At 50.0% G+C, this 24,397-nt stretch overlaps 8 protein-coding genes and 1 non-coding gene across 9 annotated transcripts; 5 read left to right on the top strand and 4 right to left on the bottom strand.

Moving 5' to 3' along the window:
• Positions 1-316: 316 nt before the first annotated feature.
• ACHE_11072S (TLC domain-containing protein) lies at positions 317-1,556 on the bottom strand (the record flags this gene model as incomplete). Its single annotated transcript, XM_043275601.1, has 2 exons — positions 317-1,015; positions 1,077-1,556. 2 exons carry the CDS (start codon positions 1,554-1,556, stop codon positions 317-319), a joined length of 1,179 nt encoding a protein of 392 aa, XP_043132192.1.
• A 632-nt stretch (positions 1,557-2,188) lies between these two features.
• On the bottom strand, positions 2,189-8,744 carry ACHE_11071S (uncharacterized protein; the record flags this gene model as incomplete). The annotated part of the gene is made up of 2 exons (XM_043275600.1): positions 2,189-8,321; positions 8,416-8,744. 2 exons carry the CDS (start codon positions 8,742-8,744, stop codon positions 2,189-2,191), a joined length of 6,462 nt encoding a protein of 2,153 aa, XP_043132191.1.
• A 553-nt stretch (positions 8,745-9,297) lies between these two features.
• On the top strand, positions 9,298-10,049 carry ACHE_11070A (60S ribosomal protein eL27; the record flags this gene model as incomplete). Its single annotated transcript, XM_043275599.1, has 4 exons — positions 9,298-9,304; positions 9,400-9,455; positions 9,650-9,986; positions 10,042-10,049. 4 exons carry the CDS (start codon positions 9,298-9,300, stop codon positions 10,047-10,049), a joined length of 408 nt encoding a protein of 135 aa, XP_043132190.1.
• Positions 10,050-11,670: 1,621 nt separating this feature from the next.
• ACHE_11069A (putative pathogenesis associated protein Cap20) lies at positions 11,671-12,324 on the top strand (the record flags this gene model as incomplete). Its single annotated transcript, XM_043275597.1, has 2 exons — positions 11,671-11,748; positions 11,824-12,324. 2 exons carry the CDS (start codon positions 11,671-11,673, stop codon positions 12,322-12,324), a joined length of 579 nt encoding a protein of 192 aa, XP_043132189.1.
• Positions 12,325-13,160: 836 nt separating this feature from the next.
• ACHE_11068A (MAGE domain-containing protein) lies at positions 13,161-14,336 on the top strand (the record flags this gene model as incomplete). Its single annotated transcript, XM_043275596.1, has 3 exons — positions 13,161-13,184; positions 13,272-13,677; positions 13,741-14,336. 3 exons carry the CDS (start codon positions 13,161-13,163, stop codon positions 14,334-14,336), a joined length of 1,026 nt encoding a protein of 341 aa, XP_043132188.1.
• Positions 14,337-14,622: 286 nt separating this feature from the next.
• Positions 14,623-15,253, bottom strand: ACHE_11067S (ankyrin repeat-containing protein ANK1; the record flags this gene model as incomplete). Its single annotated transcript, XM_043275595.1, has 3 exons — positions 14,623-14,948; positions 15,015-15,192; positions 15,242-15,253. The coding sequence occupies 3 exons, from the start codon at positions 15,251-15,253 to the stop codon at positions 14,623-14,625; spliced, it is 516 nt and encodes a 171-aa protein (XP_043132187.1).
• A 539-nt stretch (positions 15,254-15,792) lies between these two features.
• On the top strand, positions 15,793-16,343 carry RPC11 (DNA-directed RNA polymerase III core subunit RPC11; the record flags this gene model as incomplete). The annotated part of the gene is made up of 4 exons (XM_043275594.1): positions 15,793-15,805; positions 15,878-16,087; positions 16,147-16,241; positions 16,308-16,343. 4 exons carry the CDS (start codon positions 15,793-15,795, stop codon positions 16,341-16,343), a joined length of 354 nt encoding a protein of 117 aa, XP_043132186.1.
• A 1,764-nt stretch (positions 16,344-18,107) lies between these two features.
• TEF1_1 (elongation factor 1-alpha) lies at positions 18,108-19,715 on the top strand (the record flags this gene model as incomplete). Its single annotated transcript, XM_043275593.1, has 4 exons — positions 18,108-18,112; positions 18,219-18,348; positions 18,412-18,550; positions 18,607-19,715. 4 exons carry the CDS (start codon positions 18,108-18,110, stop codon positions 19,713-19,715), a joined length of 1,383 nt encoding a protein of 460 aa, XP_043132185.1.
• A 1,966-nt stretch (positions 19,716-21,681) lies between these two features.
• Positions 21,682-21,766, bottom strand: ACHE_t10021S. The gene has a single exon. It is a non-coding gene; the product is annotated as a tRNA-Tyr (tRNA).
• Between the last annotated feature and the right edge of the window lie 2,631 nt (positions 21,767-24,397).

Here is a 24,397-nt window from a genome sequence, read left to right as displayed (position 1 = left end):
CGGGGAGGCGCTCAGTTGGTGTTAGGCCTGTTTCTTGAGTGTTATGTATTGAATGAAGAGTCGATGTTCAGTTGATATTCCGAATCATCAATAGTAAAAAGCCATTTATAAACACTAAACACTAAACTTCCTGATTAAGCGAGGCATAGTCTCAATCAATGATCATTCATCAATTCTATCCCAAATCCCAAACCTTGAGTCCCCAGAGAAGAACAGCAGTGTAGTCATTAACCAGCAAGCTTTAATATAAGCCGTCCTAAGACACCATCACTCAACATTGACTTCCGCAGCAGAAGACCAAAGAAAGAAGACGGGCCTAACTAGGAATCGCAGCAACCTTCCTCTTCCTCAAATCCTCAACGAGATTAGGAGTACTACTGTTGAGTACGGAAGCCTTCTGGTCCTCAGCAAGAAACAGACCATCGTGCTCCTGTTCAAGCTTCGCCGCCGCATCAAGCACAACGTCCTTCTCCTCCTCCTCCTTAACACCCTCTTTCTCTTCTTTCTTCGTAGGAGCAGCAGCAGGACCCCGGAACCGCTTGAGAACGGTCTCAATCATCTTCGAGAACCAGTAATAGTTCAACGAGTTGAGCACAATGTTTGACAGGATATACGTCACGACAAGCCAAGTGGGCGTTCCCGCGGCAGTGTAATGCGAGTACTTCGAGATCTCCGCCTGTGCCTTCGCACAAGCCTCGTCGACGCAGAGGTTGCCATCACGAATTTTGAACACGTTCGCGCTGATGTTAACGGGGTCCAAGGTCGACGCGGACGAGGCAGTCGCGGACCACGTCTGGCTTAGGGCTTGCCACATGTCGCTGTAGACGTGGACGGAGCGCCAGGTTCCCCAGACAAGACGGCAGGAGAAGAAGACGGAGAGCAGAGCCATGCCGTTGTACCATTGGGCTTTGCTGCCGGTCATGTTGACCTTGTCAAAGAACCAGTGCATGTTCAGGAAGGGGCTGGAGAGTTCGTAGAGGATGAAGACGGGGGTGTAGAAATTAACGAATGGTCTCTGCAGCATATAGCAATCAGCATTCTGAATCTGGGAAGGGAGGAAGGCAAGGGAAACTCACAAAACCAAGCGCAAAAACCCACAATGCAGAAACACCATGAAACACCATCCCCAGCCCAAACATTTTCACATAAATCACACTGACATACAAATCGTAAATGAAGTATCCCGTAGCAAGCGCCTGGATCAATCCACACGCCCCGGTATACCCATAAACCCGCTCCAGAACACCCATCTCCTTCCGCTCCTTATCCGTAAATAGCACCCATAAGGCAGCAGCGCAGACCACTGTGCTCTGTACAAACGACACCACATGCACGTCCCAGTTCAGCTTGGTGCGTTTGTTGAAGTTCGGGTAGTGCTGCGGGAAGAGGACCGGGGAGAGCCATGGGGAGAGGTAGGAATGAATGAATTGGTAGAAGACGAAGGCGAGGATGACTTCATGGATGTGGTCGGTTATCGTGGGGAGATTGAAGTAGAGGGCCCAGGGTTCGACGGCGTTTTGAAGCCATGATGGAGGTGGGGGAAGAGGGTCGAGCATGGTAATGGTGGTGTCGTTGCCCCCGACCTGGGGTGCTGACGGTGTAGAAATCGAGTATTGCTGTTCTTTGATGACGATGATAGAGTTGGACAGAGAATATCCCAGCGTCACTCTATGCCGTTGAATCTAGTGTAACGTACACCAATTAAAGAAAAAGAGTGGTGACAATCTAGACGACAGCGTTTCCTGCCATGCTTTGGCACACGACAATCAAGTCAAGCAGGAGCTCCCGGAGGCTGACGGGATTCCGACGTTAAATAGGTTATCAGCCCGGCCGAGGCTGGCTATGTTGCTGCCTTTATCCTAAGGCGTCACTCTCAGGCGGAAATCTGTTGGGGCGCTACAGCACCTTCACATGACAGGTCTACTGTACAGGACTACAAGGATGGACATTTAGACTTAAATATAGGTTGGTTGGATTATTCTTGTCGAGGGGACTAGTTACACAAAGGGAACAACAAAGGAAAGGGTCATGATGATAACAAAACATGAACATAGGGGGGAATCGAATACATCAAAAAGCCAAACAGGTGCAGGGTGGTATAGGGTGGTATATCAACATGAACCAATATAAAGATGGAACAAGAATCATAAACAAGCATAAAACATATCAATATCAATCAATCGACCTCTCATTCTGCTCCACTCGAGATCTCCGTCCCGACACCACTGTCAGTCGCTTGATGTTTCTTGTACAGCACCAGTCGCTTCGCCTCTTCGTCCAAGTGATCAAGCTGGTCATCTGTCTCGTTGCCCTTGGTCGTCTGCACATCGTCATCTTCACCTTCGACATCCGATCCGTTGCGAAGGTAGTTGGTCCTCTGCTCCGTGCCAGTGTCACTCTCATCACCCTCGGGGAATGCATCGTTCTCCTTGTTGGCAATGGACCAGGACGACATGCGTTGGGACATGTTCGATTTGACCGAGTGGCTTCGCTTCAGACTCGCGATTCCACTGCCACTGCTAACCTGTCGATCTCCTCCAGCTCCACGGTTGCCGGTGACATGGCTGAGACTGAAGATCCTTCGCTCTTTGTTGGATTCCTTTTGCGAAGGTCGCTTCTTCAAGGCCACGGCAACATTGTTGCCACGGCCATCCTTGCTCCCGTTGGAGGCACTAGGACCACGAGCCCGGGTACCACGCGCGCGCTTGGAATTCGTTCGCTTGGGACCCCTGACAAGGACGCTGCGAGCGTGGTCAAGAACACCTTCCAGGATCCGCTTCTCGAGACTCTCGGCTCGCTCCTCCATAACCTGCATCTCTTCGTTACGGAGCTCGAGCGCCATCTCGAGACCGGACAGTTCCTTGCTCATCTTCGCATTCTGCTTGGAAAGGTCCTCCTTCTCCGACTTCAGACTAGAGATGATCTTGAGCAGGGACTCCTTTTCATCTCGGAAGTTCTCTATCTCTGCTTCGACCTGCTCCTTCTCTGCGTTCCTGCGCTCCAACGCCACAGCGGCCTCTTCCGCTTCTTTGCGCTTCCGATCATTATCTTCGGCCATCATAGCGGACTGAGCGACAAGCATCTCCTGCATGCGACGGGACGAGTCCATCATGTCCTTGTGGATCTCATCCAGCTTCATCATCTGTGTGACAGACTGGTCCGTATTTGTAGCGTGGCCAATAAGCGTATCTAACTTGTCGTGAACCGGCCCATTGGAGTTGATAGCATGGCCAAGTAACTCCTCAAGTTTATCGTAAACCTGGCTGTTGGTACTTGTAGAGTGGCTCATAAGCTGGTCGAGTTTCTGGTGAACCTGCTCACTCGTCACACGCTCGACAATAACTTTGAGCGCATCCTGAACGTGAGTATCCCGTGCATGTGCGAGGAGACTGTCCAGCTTCTCCTGGGCCTTCGTATCGTCGTATACCTCGGGGGGCGGCGGCAGAAGACGAACAATAGACGAAGGCAGTGATGATATATCCGTCTTGATATCCTGCGTAGACCTCTGGGAGTGGCTGTAGTGCTGGCCAATAATCGTAAGGACTTCCTGGACGCCCTCCAGAACTTGGGGATGAAACTGGTGCAATTCAGTCTCCAGACGGTCAGTAGTGGCCGCAGTCTTCTCAGCGTCTGCCCGGGCTTGTTCCTGGCTCGCCTTGACCTGGTTGTACGACTCGTCGATCTTCTCAAAGAACGCCTTCGTATCAGTGTTGATGCGCTCGTAGCTCTCATTAAGGCTATTGTCCATGGCGCCGATCACAAGCTTGATGTCTTCCGCCAGAGCCTTAGTGCTGGTAATAGCTTCGAGGCTAGTATTGTCTCGCTCTTCCGTCGCGTAAAACTTGGCATCCGCGGCATTCTGAGCTTCATCGTACTTGGCCACAACTTCAGCAATTTTCTCGTCGATCTTGGTGCCGAGCTCAGCAATGATGGCGGCCCGGTGTTCATCATGCTTGACCATTGCCGCGGCATCTTTCTCTTCCCGTTCAGACTTGCCAGTTTCCTGGTCACCGCGAACCTGTTCGAATTCTTTGGTGATGAGGTCCGACAGTTCTTTGATGTTCTCCACAGTAGTGTAGTATTGAGCCGATGAAGCCAGGCCGCCGAGAACTTGCTTGAGCTCAGAAAGACCCTCGCCGCTACCATCCAGCTTGCTCTTGAGTTCGTCGCCGAGTTTCTCGACAACTGCCTTGGCTGCATCGACCTTCTCAACGATGCCATCGTGTTCGCTCTTCCGTGTATCGAACCGCTTAGCAGCCAGCTCATTGTCCGCCTCAGTCTTCTCGCGGAGCTGAGTGACGAGGGTGGAGAGTCCTTCGATATCGGTCTTCGTGGGCAGGGTCTCCACGTCAGGAAGCTTGAGCTCTTCGATCTGCGTCTTGACTTCGAAAACCATGGCCTCCACGGTCTGCAGGTCCGACTTGACCACCTTCTCCGAGTCCTCTTCCTTCGATTCGCTTTTGCTCTTGAATTCATCGAAGGCAATCCATATGTCCTTCAACAGAGACTCCAAGGTACCGATCTCAGTCTTGGTAGGACCTTCAGATTCGAGTCGGTTCGAGAGCTCGCTAATGGCGTCGTTGGCTTGCTTGACAACGTTTTCAAGGGCGCTGACCTGCTCTGACTTGGCAATTTCGTCGGGTACAGGGAATTTCAATTCATCGAGTTGAGCCTTTGTGCTGCGAAGCAACTCCTCAATCGCATCGGTGTCCCGTTTCTTGGCGACCGCCTCGTCAGCAGCAGGAGTCTCGCGAGCCTGGATGCCAGCCACCGACTCTCTGAGCTCTTTGAGACCTTCGACCACTTCATCCAAGTGATCCTTCTTCAACGCATCCTCAGCGGGTTCGGGGGCTGGAGGAGCCTCAATGGATTCAACCTTGGCTTGAAGTTGGCCGACCATAACTCTGAGGCCGTCCATGACATTGTCGCTCCTGTTGACTTCTTTCGCAAGCGTAAGCTCCTTGCCCTCATTCGCGGTGGCTTCGTCGGCATCGAGCTGGGACTTCCGGATCGCTTCGACTTCGGCCTTCAAGCCAGCGAGACCCTCCTTGAGCGACTCCAGAAGCTCAGTCGCATCGGATGCGGCCGGCTTGTCAAGGACCTTCGCAAGATCCGATTTAATCGCACCGACGCCATCATTGAATGCGTTGAGAAGCAGCGCCTCACCACCGCTCTTTGATCGAGTGGCCTCGTCCTGGAAGGATTCCAAGCTTTGGCGAAGAGCAGCGATGATGTCTTCTTTGTTGGTTGTGGGCTCAGAGCAAGCAGCAAAAGTCGTGTTCATCGAGCTGGAGATCTTCTCGAATTCCTCCTTAATGATCTTAACCACCTCATCGTGCGCCGGCTGGTTCTCAAACTGCTCCTTGATGGCCTTCTCGAGATCCTCTTTCTTGGGCTGGTTCTTCTGGAATTGCGTGACATCATTGATTGCGTCGAGAATCTCTTCCTTGTCGCTCGACAAGTCGCTGCGCATAAGCATGGACGTGATGGACTGGCGAAGATGTTCAAACTCCTTCTCCATGGCATCCAGAAGCTCCGGGGTGTCTGGGTTACCACGGGGCGCATTGGCGAAAGACGCGTCAGCGACTACCTTCTCCATATCCGCTTGCAGAAGTTTGAATCCCTCCTTGACAGTCTCCAGAATCTCGGTCTTGCCAGAAGACTGGCCAGTATTCGCAGCATAGCCTTCAATTTCTTTCCGAATGACATCGACGCCGTCCTTGACAGCGTTGAGAACGTTCTTGTTGTCATTCCCGTTGGTATCAGAGTATTGCCTGAACTCGTCCTTCATGCTTCCAAGAACTTCATGGAAGCGCTCCAGCACCTTGTCTCCAATGTTGTTATTGGACGATGCGGTCGCCTCGTTTAGGGCAGCTGAAATGGCATCCATGAGATCATCCTTGTTGAGCTCAATCTCCGGGGCAATTGGATTGTGGTTCTCGAATCCCTGGGCAATGGCAGTGAGGACTTCATCTCGAGTCACGGGTGAGGACTGGGCTTGGGTGCTAAGAGCGCTATGCTGAGCTGAGAATGCTTCGTTAACAGCATTGGTAACATCCTCCTTGGTCACCTGCGGTTGCTCCAAACGTTTTGACGGGGAAAAGTGCGCTTCGATTCCGTCAGAGACCGCTCTCAAGACCTCATCGCGACCAATGCCAGAGTTCAGAGTGTCCCTGGTCAACGTATTCTGCGAGATGACGGACTCGGTAACTGCCCGCAGTATCTCATCCTTCATCCGAGTGACTTGCTCGTCGGCCAGGGACTGGGAAGCAGCAACTTCGGGTCCTGACAAGGTTTCGCGAATTGTCTGAATAATCTCGTCCTTCGTAATCGATGGGGGTTGCTCGAAACTCTGCATCCCGGCCTGAACAGCGGCGAGTACTTGGTCGTATGTGACGGCGTTTTCATGTTGCGGCTGGTATGACTTCAGACCTTCCGAAAGGCATTCGAGGATCTCGTCACGTTCTAGACCAAAGTTTTGCAGTTCGATTTCGGGCTTGTATGTCTCCCAGCCCTCGCGAATTGTCTCGAGGATCTCCTCTTTCCGCACATCATCGCCATGCGGCCCTGTCGACGACTGTTCGTCCAAGGCTTGCTTAACGATGGAGTAGATCTCATCACCATTCATCGATGAGCGCAGCTCAGCAAAGGCGGATGAGCTCTGTCGGCTTTCATTAACAACCGACGCCAAGAGCTCCTTAAGATCTGCGAGACTAGCATCAACGACGGCTGCTACCTCCTCCTTCGTGAGCGGCTGGGTTTTTCCCCCTTCAACGGATCGAGCGCGCTCATCCTCCTCGAGCTTCTCTGCGATGTTCCTTCCCATGCCTAGAACCTCGCCACGCAACTCTCGGACAAGGGCTTTGACCTCGTTGGTCAGGCCACCCCCTTCGATGACGCTAGTCTTGACTCGTTTGAGAATGTGCAACATCTCCTGTGTAGGGTCACGCTCGTATTGTGGCTCCACCACGGAACCATTGTCGCTGTGGAGGATCTCCATATCTGGCGCCAGAACCTGTTCTGGGTCCAAGGACCGTGCCCGCGGCCGGTCACTGTTGGAGCTTCCTTCGAATGGATTGGCCGACGCTTTCGATCGTACCAGGGCTTGACTTCCCGAGTTGCTTTTGACGATCTGTAGGATCTCCTCGAGCATATCGGTCATAGCTCGATCGGCGTTGTTGCCATGACCGTCGGGCATCGGTCGCGACTTAATCTCATCAACAGCATCCAAAAGATTTTCCTGGCCCTCTCTGGTTGCCATTTCACGCAGAACTTTTTCCAACAGTGCGATACTGGCCGATCCATCCGAAATAGGACCTGGAGATCCGCAAAGATCGCGTTCCATAGCAGCGGCAAACGGGCCAGGGCTAGGCATCCGAGGTATAGAATGACTCTTCCTTGCATGCGGAGATCTGGCGCGGTCCCTGTGGCTAATACCGGGATCAGAACCAAAGACGGAAGTGTAATCCCATTTCCCGGTGGTCTCTGCATCCAGAAACTTGGTGGTTAGATTCGACGACAATTCGCGGAGGCTCTTTCGAATGTCTTCGTCCCTGGCATTGGTTGCAGCTTTCAGGCTGATCAAGTCTGTAGCGTTGTCCTTGCTTCGACGGCTCAGCTGGGCCATCTCACGCTGCAGATTACTGGCAATGTCCGTGAGGCTGTAGATCTGCGTTGACAGGGACTCGAGACCGGGGTTGTGAGGATCATTTTGCGGTCCAGTAGTCTGAGATCCCATGAACGGGGTGGGGCTACTCTCTTTGCTTCGAGATGAGGTCGATGTCTCACTCTCAGTGGGGAGCTGCATGTTCTGAAGGGCCAACATAGTAGCCGACGGTGGAGTAGGCTCGTTGAGAATAGGCTTGGAGAGATAGCGGCTGTTGATTCCGAAAGGGGGGGGAGGATCACGCTCCCCTTCCTGGTTGTCCGCGGGTGCAATCTCCAGCTTCTTATTAAACTTTTCTGGTGATTTCGGTGATTTCGGAGATTTCGGGCTCGCATCCAGCACTGATGCGCGCAGCGACTTCTCGGGCGATTTACTTTCGAGGTAGTTGAGAAACTCGGATTTGGTGTCTGTGTTCTGCATCGACTGCATGCGTTTATGGTAGTTGCCCTTGATCAATGACTTCTCCGGCGACAAAGGCTTTGGTGGCATTGGGTTGGTAGTGTAAGGTGCAGCCACGTTATCCCGGCACTTCTCTGCAAAGTTCGCCGCAACAGCTTGGACCTTGGGCGAAACATTGGACTTCGTCGTGGGACTCGAGGTTCCCGGATTGATTGGAAGCGGCGGAGGCGCCCGTTCAGGATCCGAGCTATCCCACCTTTAGTAGTTGAAGCACCCAAAGGTCAGTTTTCATCCTCATCCCGTATAATGGTTCGATGGAGTCACTGTTTCTGGGTTAGGGCTGTACATACATTGGTACTGTCTGGCTTCGCACGATCATATCCCGGTCACGGGAGTCACGGGAGGCATCTCGGTTGTGAGGCATGATGGCAATGTATTTTCCTTTGTAGAGTGGTAGAGTCGGGGGTTCAAACTGGAGGTGATGGTGGTGGTATCTTATCTCGGGGGGTAGTAGAAACGAATTAACAACGTCTTTTTTTGGTATCGCAACAAAGTGGTCGTCAAATGAATTAGGGTCGTAAGGGCATAAAATAGTCGTCAAAGCAAGAAACAAAGGAAGATAGCAGCAAAAAAAACAGCAGAGCCCGAACAAAGCAATTCGGGCTTTAACAAGAACCATACAATGGGAGAGGTATCGACAGAAACAAGTACGAATCGATTGCGACGACTTGCAGGCAAAGAAGACTGCAGCAACCGAAGTGGTCTTTGCTGAATAGATTAAGGAGAAAAAATGGAGGTGGACGAAGCGCTGAGCTGCAAGTAGGAAGAGCCAAGTTGATATACAAAACCCCAAGCAAAACATCGGGTGGAGCTGAGCACCCAATCTGCGCTTTCCACATCAGGGCCGCGCCGTAGCAACGGATCCGTTGTCCGGTAAACAAACCTGCAGGCGGTGAGTCGATCCGTCGGCCGAGCATTCTTCCGATCTCAGGTTTCACGGCGGACGCTAAACCTGTTTAAGACACATTGCTGAGTCAGGCTTGGTCTCAGCCTGTCGGTTATTCAGCCAATCAAACCCCCGCACACAAACCACAATCGCAAACCCGTCTTTTGCCCTAAGCCACGGTCGCAACCTAAGCGAAAAAAAAGAGGCCGGAGAACCTCACGTCGACTCGACCGACAGCACTACGACAACCACCCCATCGACCTTGCCGCTCACCGGGACTTTCACAATGAAGTGTGCGTTCGAATTGCTCGACTGCATTATTTGGACCTTTTTGTACAGGTCTCCTTTTTTCGATCCAGAAATGCTGACGGGAATGGTTTTGTTACAGTCATGAAAGTGGGCCGTGTGGCCATCATCACCCGTGGCCGTTACGCCGGTAAGAAGGTACGACAGCAATAATCCTGATCCTGGAGGAAACGATATTCGGCGAGACGTTGTGCCATACAAGTTGGAATCGAAAGGATTGGAGAGAGAGCCGGGATATGTCCAAAATAGAACGGCGGAGATACGAAGAACACAAAAGGGATATGCGGATGGAATACAACGAACGAGTGCTGACAGCGCTTCCCCGATTACAGGTCGTCATTGTCCAGCCTCAAGACTCTGGCTCCAAGGCGCACCCCTTCTCCTACGCCATCGTTGCCGGTATCGAGCGCTACCCCCTGAAGGTCACCCGCCGTATGGGTAAGAAAACCGTCGAGAAGCGCAGCCGCGTCAAGCCCTTCATTAAGGTTGTCAACTACAACCACTTGATGCCTACCCGTTACACCCTCGAGCTCGAGGGTCTCAAGGGTACCGTCACCCCCGAGACCTTCAAGGAGGTTTCCCAGCGTGAGGACGCCAAGAAGACCATCAAGAAGGCCCTTGAGGACAGATACACCAGCGGCAAGAACCGGTGGTTCTTCACTCCTCTGCGTACGTGCCCGCTTTCCGATCTTGTGTTGAGTTGGACGATACTGACAAGTGACAGGTTTCTAAACGGGGTTATCGGGGGCGTTATTTTGTCATTTGAGCGCGCAAGGTTCCTGGATGAGGCAAACTGAGGGATAAAATTGCATCGATCACATTCGGTTCGGGAGCATGGAATAAAATAAACACATATACCATAGCTGGAAGCAGAATTGGGAATGTATCGGTGAACAAGTCGCACACTTGGCCATGTTTCTCTTTTAATGAAGGCCGCCATTGCGAACTGGCGTCCGTCGAAATGAATGAAAAAAAATACGAACGTTCATAATTCCATGGTGTCCTGCAACTCTGGCGGTTTGTCATTTACTCTTCAGTTCCCTTGTCCAGGCGAGACACGCGAATCGCAAACTAGTCCGGAACCAGCATACGATCCGATTGCGCCAGACCCTATTGTTCAATTACGACTTCCTCGGCTGCAAGGACACCACGATTCGTGTCAGTGTATATTCCCTCCGGTCGATATCTCGTCTCGATATCGAATGGCAAATAGAGTTTCCTCGGCCAATACCAGGATCGGCGTCAGCGCTTGGACTTTCGACTCCGAGATCTTCGACATGAGTGTAGACAATTTGCCTATCATGCGCAGTAATATTTCGTAGCGGTTGGATCTAGTGCGTTCTGGAGCAGGCCATTGATCCTAGAACAATAGCGCTACAAGCAAATTAATCGAAGTGGAGTATGTTCCCTGCCAATCTAGCTGACGTTGGTCTGGAGAACTCTGTTGTCGCTAAAATTGTTGTTCGACGTTTGTGGACCGTAACAGCAGAATTGAATATGTATTGCAACGAAACGCGACCCTTAACTACAGTCTCCTACATGGAAACCTGACTGTATATCTTAAGGCGTATCTCATGATGCCGCTTGCTGAGGTGTACTGTGTCCACGGAGGGACATGGGCATCTCGCCTCAAGTGCGGTGCACAACCCCGATCTACACAATTTTACCCATTGACATCCCGTCCACTCTGTACGAATCATTATCGAGCACTGCAGGGCATGCATGCATGCATAACTGCCAACAAACATCAGCGCAATATAATCCCAGCAAGTTGCAGCACCCCTCAACCCCTCAATTTCACCGGGGAGTCGGCAAAAGTCGAAGCAAATAATAATTGAATTGTTTTGGTCGGATGCGGACATGGCCATTATCAGTGAACTGGTATGGGCTGTCATGTTCCATTGCCTCTCCGAAAAAGGAAGGATCCACAATCACATGCTGCTTCTGCTATCTCAGCGAAAATGGCACAATCTATGCTTCTTGTGCTTCATGGGAGAGAAATGCAACTCTAAATGTCTGCTAGAATAGTAATAATAAATCAAGTCATCATTACGCTGGTCTATAACTGTGTTCCCCTATCACCTGATTGACGCCATCAAGTCCTGCACATCATACAACGAAGATAAGAGACGGACCCACTATCACATGCGCTCTATACCACCAACTCATATATTATCACCTCCCAAATCTGCACTCCTGTCACTTTTTTCTCATTTTCCATCTCTTTCTGCCTGTCTTTATCCTTCTTTTGATCGAATAAATCTCCTAATATCTAATCTTATCACTTGGTATGTCTTTCGCTCATCGTTCCATCATCTATACCTGACCATCTCTTACAGATCACATCGTCTTGATGCCCCACGCAGAGAAAGCAACCATGGGAGAGGTAACTGTCAACGGTGAAAAGCTCCATCACTCGCAGTTCCTGGATGTAAGTCACTTTAACGCTCTCTTCCTAGTAGTGAAGAACAGCACGATGACTGACTGCCCCTCTTTTTCTATCTAGCACCTCACCTCCTATCCCATCATCTCCGACTCCATCGCAACCTTCAAGAGCAACAAGTATGGCGCCAAGTCGCTGCACTACGCAGACCAAGGATACACCCGTCTAGCCAAGCCCGTCCTACCCTATCTATCCAAGCCATATAGCTATGTGTCACCGTACCTGGCCAGAGCGGATACTTTGGGCGACAAGGGGCTGTCTCGGATTGACATGCGGTTCCCCATCATCAGGGAGGATACGGAAAAATTGAGGACTACGATTTATGAGGGTGCGCAGGGGTCCGTTCGCATTGTGGTCGATGCGAAGGGTCACATTGTCGAGCTTTACGGGTCTGAGTATAAGAAATGTGGTGGGGATGGGTATGTTGCGAGCGGCAAGGCCGTTATCACTACCGGACTTATCTTGTCACAAGAGTCGTTGGCCTATGTTAGCTCTTTGTTGCAGACGAAGAAGGAGCAGGCTAAGGATGCTGTGCAAGAGAAGGACAAGTCGAATACTGAGTGATTTCTCTGATTGCGATGTAATGCTTCTTCCCTTTTTTGTTTGACACTATGCCTGTCTCTTTCGCTTTTTTTTTTTTTTTCCCTTGTACCTTGTGTTTTCAGTTCTGATATACCTCTCCTTGGCTGTCTAGCTCTTCTGTTTCATGAGTACTAAAACTGTTAATTTACTTTCTAAATGTTATATCATCATTGTACTTTCAGTGACTTGATTGGGGTTTGCATCGTTGCAGCAGCCGGCCACATTGACGTACCCTGATTTAGACAACCTGGTATTACCTTGCCGAAAGCCCTTACCTGGATGTCTCTCCCCTCCCATCGAGCCAACAAGTCTCAAGGGGATGGCTCAAAAATCCGGCGTCAAGGCAAGCATTCTCTTGCAGCTAGTTATTTCTATAAACTGAACGCACCGTTCTATGCAGGTACATCAACTCAGATGTTTGAAGTAAGTATCCGGTGTCCGATAAATTTGCACCTATACGGGCATGACATGTCGTACAGCCAGTAGTTGTTGCCACATGATTGTGAAGAATCGGATACATTGGGAAAAACCAGACGATAAGCATTCAGTACACTGCATTCCAAAACGCTCAGACGCAGAGACATGGGGCTGTCGTTGGAACAATGATAAGAATTACCCAAAACGGGTAAAATGGGCTGCTCCACAACGAAGCGCGTCAAACGCGTCTGCGGATGACCCGTTCCATGGGCATCAACCTTTTAACTATCGAGAGCATCTTGCGAGGACACTCTACAACCTTGCTACAAGCGCATTTACTATTTACAATCCGGTCTAGCTAGTCGTTTAAATTCCGCGCAGGCCACAGTAGAAGACACAAAATGCCCCTCGTTCGCAAACGCCGCGTACGTCCACCATCCACCCTCACCAACCCCAAAACCAATTCAATCGAACAGGTCAATCGAACGGATACTTACATAAACCATAAACAGAACCCCGACCCCGACGAAGAAATCTACGCCTCCTCCCCCGCCGGCCCCTCCACCCAACAAGCCCCCCGCCGCCGCCGCCGCGAAACTCAAAACACCCAAGCAGACTCCGACACAGAATCCGCAGCAGACAGCAGTGATGACGATAACGAAGATGAAGACGGCACGACCCACGCGCCAAGCAGCACAGACGTGATGGTGAAGAAACTGGTGCGTCTGGTGCTGGCGAGCGAGTACTCGCGACAGGTTGTCCGGCGGACGGATATCAGCGCGAAGGTATTGGGGGAGCAGGGCACGAGACAGTTTAAAGCGGTGTTCCAGGGCGCGCAGAAGGCGTTGCAGGAGAGGTTTGGGATGCAGATGGTGGAGTTGCCGGGGAAGGAAAAGGTTACTATCAGTCAACGGAGGGGTGAGTTTCGTCCGCCTATGAAGTATGCTGAAGGAGAGAAGGAATGTGCTAATACATGAACAGCCGCGCAAAAGGTTGAAAAGCCCTCATCGAGCAACAAATCCTGGATCCTAAACAGCACTCTCCCATCGCAATACCGCACACCCCAAATCCTTCCCCCAACCAAAGCTCCCATGGAATCCACTTACACCGGCATCTACAGCTTCATCATCGCCGTGATCCTGCTTAACGGCGGCGCGCTACAGGAGTCCAAGCTAGAACGGTACCTGAAGCGCACGAACGCAGACACATACACGCCCATCGACCGCACGGACAAACTCCTGCAACGGCTCTGCAAGGAAGGCTACCTCATCCGCAACCGGGAGATGGATGGTGGTGAGGAGATCATTGAGTATATGGTTGGGCCGCGGGGGAAGATGGAGGTTGGGACTCAGGGGGTTGCGGGGCTGGTGAGGGAGGTTTATGGACAGGTTGCGGAGTCAGGAGATATGACCGCTTTGGAGAGGGATCGGATGGAGGAGTTTGAGCAACAGTTGGCGAGGAGCTTGGGGATGAGGAGAGCTGGGAGAACCGAGGCGGAGGATGAGAATGGAGATGAGGATCAAGGGAGCGGGCGAAGACAGTCAAGACGACAGGATGATGACGAAGAGGACGATTGAAGCTTTTGATGGTGTTCTTGCTCGGTAATTAGTTTAGTACTTTCAATGATACCCAGGATTGGTATAAAATCCACACGTTGACTTCTCAATCAGGAACAGAATGCTCAATTTCTTGGTCTAATATAAACACGAAGGCATATCGGCGCAACGCAAACCAACTCTCCAAAGTATCAGACAAAGAAAAGAAATAAAAGGTGATCGTCAAGGTCGTATACATATATCCATCGTTATCCCAACACACCACGGCAGAAAGAAACGAAAACAATAACAAGAACAAAATAACAGCTTACTCGCTGTCACTTGCACTGTCATGAACCGACCCAGTCTCCGCATCATCCCTAAGACCCTCTGCAAGAATGTATTCCGCCTGCTGCAGCGCAGCCTTGGCTTCCTGGTTGTTGTACACCAGCTCGATCGGTTTTTGCCCAGCCTTATTCCTAACGCGCGGATCGCAGCCTGCTTCGCACATCATCTTGATCATCTCCGTGCCCACCTCGGCTTCCTTCTCGTTGGCGTAGCGCACGGCGGTGTGGAGGGGGGTTTCTTGGTCACGGCGGGTGACGGGGTCACATTCGAAGTATTGGATGTCGAATAGGGAGTCCATGGTGTCATCTGTCCAAGTTCATATCAGTTAGTATGTGTTTAGTCCGGATAACAAAACAAAAGAGTGGAACATACAACTGCCGTACATGGCACAGATGTGAAGAGCGTAGTTACCCAATGCATCCACCACGCCGTTGAAGAATTCCGCAACCTCCTCGTTGGATTTCCCCTGCATGCCTTCGAGAACTTGTTCGATCAAATGCGGCTGGTCCCGTCGGCAGGCCTCGACGACCAGTTCGCGGGGAGAGGCACCCTAATCGGTCAGTTTGTTGGCATGGGCGCGATAAATTCCCAGTACTCACATCGTCCGCCATTTTGCTTGTGTTCCAGGATTAGTGGTATAGATTTAGAGATGTTATCCGATTCGGGGATCGTAAATGTAAGCGGGATCCGGGTGTAACGGGGCAAGCTGTCTATTTGCTAACGGTCAATGGCTTCCACGCTATTGCCAGACCACGTATCATCACACTAACTTACCAAGAAACTTTCCAAGCTCTGCTATTTACAGAGTCTCTTCTCTCACACTCTTTCTGTATTCCACGTCTCCTGAACATCCAATGCGTGTACGTCGCTCTCAATGCCGCCAGCGGTCGGATCAACCTTTTTTCCGTGTCGAGAAACATGGCGGGGCATGTTTCAAACGGCGGCAACGGTTGCCTTAGGCGCGCGGCAAGCCCAGTCAACGACAGAGCTGGTCGATAAGGCCTGCAGGAGCTTGTTATCGTCGCAAATTGGAAGCAGAGTATCGAATATCACAGCCTTGATGCAGGCTTTATGACGAAAAGAAATATTGCCTTGGATTGATATATCTGCGTGCTGTTAACCTGTTTTTCAGTGGTCTACAGCCTTCAAAATGCCGTTGACTTGTGAGTATTGCCCCGCGATGCAGGAATCATTGAATGTCTGATCTGAAGGAACAAGCTGACTCTCTTCCATAGTCTGCCCCAACTGTAGTAACGTACTAACCATCTCCCGCGCCGATCCGTCCCCCAAGTACCCTCTGGGCGTCAACCGATTCGAATGCCGCACATGTCCCTATCAATATATCCTGAAGAGCGGGTGGTCCGAGAAAACGCCCATGAAACAGAAGGAGGTTGAGGATGTCTTTGGCGGCAAGGAAGAGTTTGCGAACGCAGATAGCATGGGCAGTAAGTGGTGGACAAGCGCATTGCCGGTTGGGCTCATGGAAGGCTTACTCTGTGTACAGCGCAATGTCCGGCAGAGAACTGCAATGGAGACCGGGCATACTTCTTCCAGTTGCAGATTCGGAGTGCTGATGAACCTATGACTACATTCCTGAAGGTGTGTTTCTTTTCCGAATCCCGTTGCATGTGTATGCGAATGCTGACGAGTCGTTTTTCTTGATAGTGTACTACATGCGGAGCGAGATGGCGTGAAAACTAATTCCTTTTCTTTCTACCCTCAACCCTACCCTTTCCCCGATATACCTCTCTACATGCGGCTTTCCGATAACGGTTGATATTCGGTCCACGAAACCCCGAAGATGATCGTATAATAACTCCGGTCGATTGTGAGAGGGGAATAAACGGCTGGCGCTATTCATATGTGTTTTGACTTGTTGGGAGTTATATGCGAGGGTAAAAAGTTTTTGATATTCACTTGTACTTCTATGGAGTTTCTACGGAGATAGCCATAACGAGATACCCTCATTGACCTAGTTGTCAGATCCGCCGCGGCAAGAAAAAAAGAAAAGTTTTAAAACCGGGCCCGAATAATCACTCTATTCTGGATTGGCGGTAACCATGGGCTTACTCGGGGCACGTTCCAAATATGAGCCACTTCGGGCATGAAAGTCTCAAAAAAAAAAAAAAAAGATGGTGCACAAAAAGACTCGTAAGAGATGGATCTTGAGCACAGAGCATCTTCTCTGAATGAGGCTAGTGCAGGCAGATACATACGGATTTATTCGCCCTTCTCAATTGATGCTCTGATATATACGAAAGTTCCCGTTCATCAAGAGAAAACCGCGTTCGTCAAAAGTATGTGCTGGTAATGTTTTTATCATGGCCGCGGGCACTCCAGAATGCAAGTGGCCGACGACCACCGTACTTTGGGGCTGCTACTTTCACCAGCCTGTACGTAGATCGCGTATCTCGCCCGCAAAGCTTCAAAGCTAGAGGACCTCGCTGTCTATACTGCATAATGCTTGGCGTGGCAATACGCGTAGAGTCCACATACTTCCTTGCAAATACGGAATCGGTTTCAGCATGGATAACCTTCGGGTGCTTTACGGAGAACTAGCACAAGTATCACCTTGCAGCGCATGGCAGTTCAACTTCGTATTCTACGCGAGTTCGGACCGTTCCAGAGGTCCCCCGTACGGAATACAGACCTGACGCAGCTCCGGATGCGATCCCGTGGCAAGCAGAAAGAAAATTTCTTCTGGACGTCGCCATTGGATGGTTGGGCTGGCGGACAACGATTCGGGCATGCCACATGACCCGTTGACCAATCATGTTGGACAACAGCCGCGGGGTGCTGATGCAAACAAAACGAACAGCCGCCACTTGCTGCGTTGATGCCCAGTATTATTTCCGGTGTACATGCGAATACATACTCCGTATGTCCAGAGAGAAAAAATTTTTTTCTCTGAACCGTAGTGGAGAGTAAAATCTTGAAGTGAGGTTGGATAGGAAGAAATGGTATTGGTCCGACGAAGAAGAGATTTTTTGCCTTCGGCGTAGTGGAGTGGTAACCAAGCAAATGGAGGGGCAATCCATATTCCCGCCGCCAGTCGCTGTCCAAAAGAGGATTTTCCGCCCAGAGGAGAAAGGAAGATTCTGCGTTGGTCCCGCAGTAGAAGTGGGGCTCAGACGCAGAGACTGAGAAAAAAAATTTTTCTGCCCCTCCAATGATAAGGGCTGGTTGCCAAGGGTTTGAGCCCGCTTACTGAGTGGACTTTTCTCGCTTGCCCCTCCATATAAGGATTTCCCCTCCTCGCCCCTCCCACAAAATTTTTTCTTCTTTTCCCTCCCCGTCCGCTTCAGTACGTATATCTTCCCTCCTTCCCTCTCCCTCCTCCATCCTTCTTCATCCTCTCTCTAACCTCTCTTGTTGTTCAGTACCTCTACGCGTCGTGCCGTAGTATCTGAGCAGCTTTTTTTTTTTTAGACCTTTTCAAGTCTCAAAACACAAAACACCTTCACCATGGGGTAAGCGTCTCACCCCTGGACTTCTTCCATCACTCTCCATCCCTCTCTGGGTTGGGAACTCTTTTCCTACTTGGACAAATGGCTGACGGGTGCTTCTCTCCAACAGTAAGGACGACAAGACTCACATCAACATCGTCGTTATCGGTCACGTCGACTCCGGTAAGTCGACCACCACCGGTCACTTGATCTACAAGTGCGGTGGTATTGACCAGCGTACCATTGAGAAGTTCGAGAAGGTAAGGATACTTGGTCTACATACTGGTTCGAGGACGGAACATGGTGCTAATACAGCCCTATAGGAAGCCGCCGAACTCGGTAAGGGTTCCTTCAAGTACGCTTGGGTTCTTGACAAGCTCAAGTCCGAGCGTGAGCGTGGTATCACCATCGACATTGCTCTCTGGAAGTTCCAGACTGCCAAGTATGAGGTTACTGTCATTGGTATGTTCAATTCGTTTCCAACCTTAGTCTACGAGCATATCTGACGTTCCGTACAGATGCCCCCGGTCACCGTGACTTCATCAAGAACATGATCACTGGTACCTCGCAGGCTGACTGCGCTATCCTCATCATTGCCTCCGGTACTGGTGAGTTCGAGGCTGGTATCTCCAAGGACGGCCAGACCCGTGAGCACGCTCTGCTTGCTTTCACCCTCGGTGTTAAGCAGCTCATCGTCGCTCTTAACAAGATGGACACCTGCAAGTGGTCTGAGGACCGTTACAACGAAATCGTCAAGGAGACCTCCAACTTCATCAAGAAGGTCGGCTACAACCCCAAGGTCGTTCCCTTCGTCCCCGTCTCCGGTTTCAACGGTGACAACATGCTTGAGCCCTCCCCCAACTGCCCCTGGTACAAGGGCTGGGAGAAGGAGACCAAGACCGGCAAGGTCACCGGTAAGACCCTCCTTGAGGCCATCGACGCCATCGAGCCTCCCGTCCGTCCCGTCAACAAGCCCCTCCGTCTTCCCCTCCAGGATGTCTACAAGATCTCCGGTATTGGAACTGTGCCTGTCGGCCGTGTCGAGACTGGTACCATCTCCCCCGGCATGGTCGTTACCTTCGCTCCTTCCAACGTCACCACTGAAGTGAAGTCCGTTGAGATGCACCACCAGCAGCTCAAGGAGGGTGTTCCCGGTGACAACGTTGGTTTCAACGTCAAGAACGTTTCCGTCAAGGAAGTCCGCCGTGGTAACGTCGCTTCCGACTCCAAGAACGACCCTGCTGCCGAGGCTGCCAGCTTCAACGCTCAGGTCATCGTCCTTAACCACCCTGGTCAGGTCGGCGCTGGTTACGCCCCCGTCCTCGACTGCCACACCGCCCACATTGCTTGCAAGTTCGCCGAGCTCCTTGAGAAGATCGACCGCCGTACCGGTAAGTCGGTTGAGAACAGCCCCAAGTTCATCAAGTCCGGTGACGCCGCCATCGTCAAGATGGTTCCCTCCAAGCCCATGTGTGTCGAGACCTTCACCGACTACCCCCCTCTCGGTCGTTTCGCCGTCCGTGACATGCGTCAAACCGTCGCCGTCGGTGTCATCAAAGGCGTCGAGAAGTCTGCTGGTGGCTCCGCCAAGGTCACCAAGGCTGCCCAGAAGGCCGGCAAGAAATAAGCGGTGTTCGCAGTGGTTTGAGTGGTTTTTGTGCATGAATGATGTCGTTTTTTCCTTTTGAAATGCGCATGAATTAGACTCGCAGGGTTAAAAAAAGCTCTCAATGAAAATGGCTTACGATTCTTAATTCAAAATGGCTTATGATTCTTTATCGTGGTGCTGTTCGTACTAGTAATGTTTTGGGTAATTCCTCTAGTTAAAAGATTGTATTCTTATGGGGTTGGTGACCGTTGCAGGGACACCAGCGAACTTGCCCATGCCCTTAAATGACACCAAATGACAAACGATCACGGTCCAGATTATGTCCTGTGCAAAGGATAAAGGGACGGCGTCTTTGGTCACGAATCATTCGACACTTGGGGATGACCTCGATGACCAATTTTACATTTCCAAGTCATGTTTTACATGATTTGACCTCGTCAACCGAGTAGGATTCATCGTAGGCCCGGTTGATCGTAAACCTTATCAATCTCATCGTTTATCTTTGCTTGAGCATCACGACTTGATTCGAGATTTTCGTCGGACGGACCTAGCAACTTCCAGAGCTTACGGATGGCTTTTCCGCTCGTTCCTTATCTATCCCATCATCTTCAGCGATAATATCGATCGTTTCATCATACCAAGTACGCCGTTGGGTACACGGACTTCAAATTTCGAGAGACAGAATGGTTCCGCCACTCGGGGCAAAGGGTATTCTAACCATGTTACTGATTAGGATGCGTTTGCTGAACCAGCTCCCGGACAGTCCATAGCCGCGCAAGTGTCGTACTTATTTGCCGATACGCAGGCTGCTCATTGAGACTAGCAGCAAAATAGCCTTTGCGAACGTGAGATGGACACAACCGAAGAAGTTGTGAAAGCAAATGGTTTCCGGATGTGAGTCTATAGTTATAGTTGATTCCTTTGTCAGCGATTCTGTTACGATGCTTTGCCCCTGTGGCTTTTGTCCTTTCGTTGGACTCGCCCAGTTCGGTTCGTTTGTGTCGGTTATAAACGTGGTGGTAAAGAGCATCGTCATATTAAAAGTGCTGTGAACATTCCCAAGATCAGGGTCAGGTAATTGACCGGCCTTAAGGATAGTGATGAGCTTGTATGCTAGGGTTGTGGAACTAAGTATGAGTTCTTGCTGGGGTTGCAGAAAGAGAACTATATCGATGACACTGGTCTGGTGTCATATATATGAGTGAGCCGGTGGGTGGGGGGTGAGGAGTATCTCTGCTATTGTACTGCTACATTTGATAAAATATATACCCACACAGCTAAACCAACGTCACTGATATGCCGAGCCGAGAATGAAGTAAATAGAGCTCATCATCGTGAATTGGAGAGTGAGATCGGCTCGAGGTAACAAGTGGACGTGCTTCTCTTGGAGGCCTTGAGCGTCTCTGAACGTAAAGGTCTACTATAACCTAGGAAATTGACGGAAGGAGGCTTGATAGAGGATGATGCTCATAAATACGAGTTGAGTAAGCACGCTGCGATTACCAAGATCCAATGCTATCGAAAAAGCCAGCGTTCACGAACATCTGTTATTCGCAAGAGTTGCTTTTCCTATTTCCCTCGACTCTTTCTCGCAACTCCCCAAACCGTAACGAGGTGGACGATGAGCAGGGGATAAAGAGCGAGTATATCGGCTGCGCAGGAGAAGTGACGGATGGGGAGGGTTATTTAGATCCAACGAGTCCGTAATCAAACATACTATTATTTAACCAAGTTTATTGCCCAAATCGAGCCCTAAAGCTATGACAGAATCAAGCAACTATAATCGGGTGTCAGATATGTTACCTTCGCATATATTGGCGAAGGTGGATCATTAGGTGTTTCTGGAAGTGTATTGCAACACCTATGCGGGTAAATATGGTCTACGGCCCATCAAAATAAACAATTGAGGAGTTGTACTGAAAGATGAAAGGATTAAGAAACGGAAACTGGAAAAGTTAAGAAATTAGGACAAAAAAATGTAATGTCCCCCGAGCCGGAATCGAGCCAGCGACCTTTCGGTTACAATCTCCATTACAGCCGAACGTCATATCCAACTAGACCATCAGGGGTTTGATGTAAGTTACTGTTATTAACAGATTTATAAGTCAAAAATAATTGGTACACAAAATGCACCGCTTCTTATACGCTCTTATCTCTAGTGATTTTACTTACAGAGTACTGACTCTTCAATCGATCTTCTTGTCATAAAGTACCATAGTAGCAAATATATATTTCGAGAATTCCAAGCTGCATTAGAGCCTAAACAGAAATTTTTAACTGGCATCCCTATTGGCACATAACGCACGGTGCGGATGGGTTCCTCTCAGGTGAAGATAAACCAAGTTGAACAATCGATCCCTCGATAGAGGAGTTCCGATGCAGTACAAAAGCAGCATAGCCGTCCGAAGGACAGGAACTTAACCCCCTTCTCCGCCAAACGATACCCTAGGAAGTCCAGGAAGGAGACCAAAAGAGTAGTGACGGTAACAAGCTCCCACTCCAGTGCCGTCGTATCGGTAAATGAAGCTTTTAGAGGTACATGGGGGAGCCGCTGAATCCCGGCCGAATTAATTTTAGGCGATCGTTAGCCTCTAGAATCTGATTCACACAGGGTTTGTTTCTACACTGATTCTAAGATCAGGGTCTCAGAACTCCTGGACAGCTGGTTTGCTCGAGGATGTATCATGAAATGGCATGCGAGTATATACCCCCTACACGAACGTCAGTTCGTAAGAGCAGTTTCGGTGTGTGTGGCCATTCTCTCGTGTTCTTGCTCGAGGAGTCTGGATTTCTATTCTCATTGGTTCTCTGTATATCGATTTCTCGTGTGGCAGAACCTGCCTATTCCCTAGGCTGAATATATCCTGAGATGAGGCTCACAGTACATCGTCGCTTGAGAAGATATCACTAGTGGTGTCATGTCGGCACTTGTTGGATGCCGCTGCTCCGTAAAAGTCGGGGAACGATACAATACAAGGAAAAGACAAGGAGATGAAGGGGATGATCGCTGTTTAGGAGTTATTCAGCCACCGAGCATCAAACTCACAGATGCATCTAAATCGTCCCAGAAAGATCCAAAATGGCGTAGATGCAGCGTCGAGCTGTCGGAAGACTTGTGATTTTGGAATCACGATTTAGGCCGAGCCGACAAATTACCGCTTTTCTCTGCTTCCTCTTCTTCTGTGTGATTGAAGCTTTCGTTTGCTCTGCCCTTTCAAATTACGAGAATGATCTTCTTTTGCATGAAGGCGGCTGCCGTTTGGAACCATGTTGGAGAACGTTCTAACTTTCCAGAATGGAAAAAAAAAAAAAAAAAAAGAGCGACTGAGACCCCCCCGGTGATGGAAGCCCCAGAGCGATAGAAGGGATCGGTATAGAACTCAATGGTATGAGGAGACATGCGATTAAATTCAATCATTTTTTTTGAAAACCTACACACACCTACGCACGAAATGAACGAGATCGCATTCTGGACAGATATGCAGGATGTTAGTACACGCCCAAACAAGGATATAGGGAATATTGCCATGTCCAGAGGCAGGTCAATCATGCAGATGAGGATAATATTGACAAAAGCCTGTCACGATATTCGCCATTTCCTTACCACAGTATTTTCTTTGCCGTCATGACAGTTATGACAGACTGATCTGAAAGGGGAAGAGCCCTGGGCGTAGGGAATCACAAGGATCATCGACCAAGGAGATTGTTGGCTACTCAAGAATTCTTGTTCAAAGAAATACTTGTCGGTTCTGCTTGATTAAATTTATGCCTTGACCTACACAGCTTTATGAGCTGCCGTTTCTGGAGCCTCTTCTTGATGTAGATCCTGTTTGTGCATTCCCGTCGTCGTGCTTGGAGTGCCTGTATTTTGGGTCCGTTGCTTGTACAGTGCAGACTAGACCCCGCTCATCATGCGGAAGGTCGTTGTGAATTGATATCCTCTCGGATAATCTTGATGCCTCTTCCAAGTATAGCCAAAGAACATTTTTGGTCGCATCTTCACTAAAGAATCTGCAAATATACGCTCGATTCATCTATGCACCTTCTCATGTTGCTGATCTGGAGCAAGCTGCGGGCATTCTTGTAAGTATGACCCTAACAACGAGGATTATGGAGCGACTCACCTATTTCAAGCATCTCTCACAGAATGACTAAACTCTTGGATTTATAATTCTCTCAGGGATGGCCTGAATTCCCGTCTGCATTGAATTTCAAAAGCATACTGCATCGAGCTTCGTATCTATCCAATGCCTTGTTATTGTACTCGGGAAATGGAACCGGTACTATCGAGGACAATGCGAACGCCCAACTACTAGTTCCACCCCCTTCGATACCCCCTCGCACCTCAAAAGAGGAGCTCGATTGATAGATAGTGCTCTCATGAGTATCTTTTCCTGGGAGGGCATGCAGACTCGTCATAAGAAGCATCACTTTGCTGTCCAAGACGATTTCCATGTGTTACAATCCTTGTCACACTGGTCTCAAGTGACAATGCGCGGAGACAAGGCAGAATTATTGGATAATGGGTTACGACGAAGATGCAGAAGGAATAGGGATGTTACTCAGAACAGGGATCAAGTTGATATTCATGAAACGGATAGATTCCGAGTCGGGGAAGTCGGGGAGTCGATCATCCGGACTGCACGAGGCTATATAGGAAGAGAAAATTTGAATTACACAGAAGGTGACATTGATCTCTA

The sequence above is a fragment of the Aspergillus chevalieri genome, chromosome 1 (assembly GCF_016861735.1).
Source record: "Aspergillus chevalieri M1 DNA, chromosome 1, nearly complete sequence".
Classification (NCBI taxonomy): domain Eukaryota; kingdom Fungi; phylum Ascomycota; class Eurotiomycetes; order Eurotiales; family Aspergillaceae; genus Aspergillus; species Aspergillus chevalieri.
Note: the sequence above shows the minus strand (reverse complement) of the source record. Positions and strands in the feature narration are given on the sequence as shown.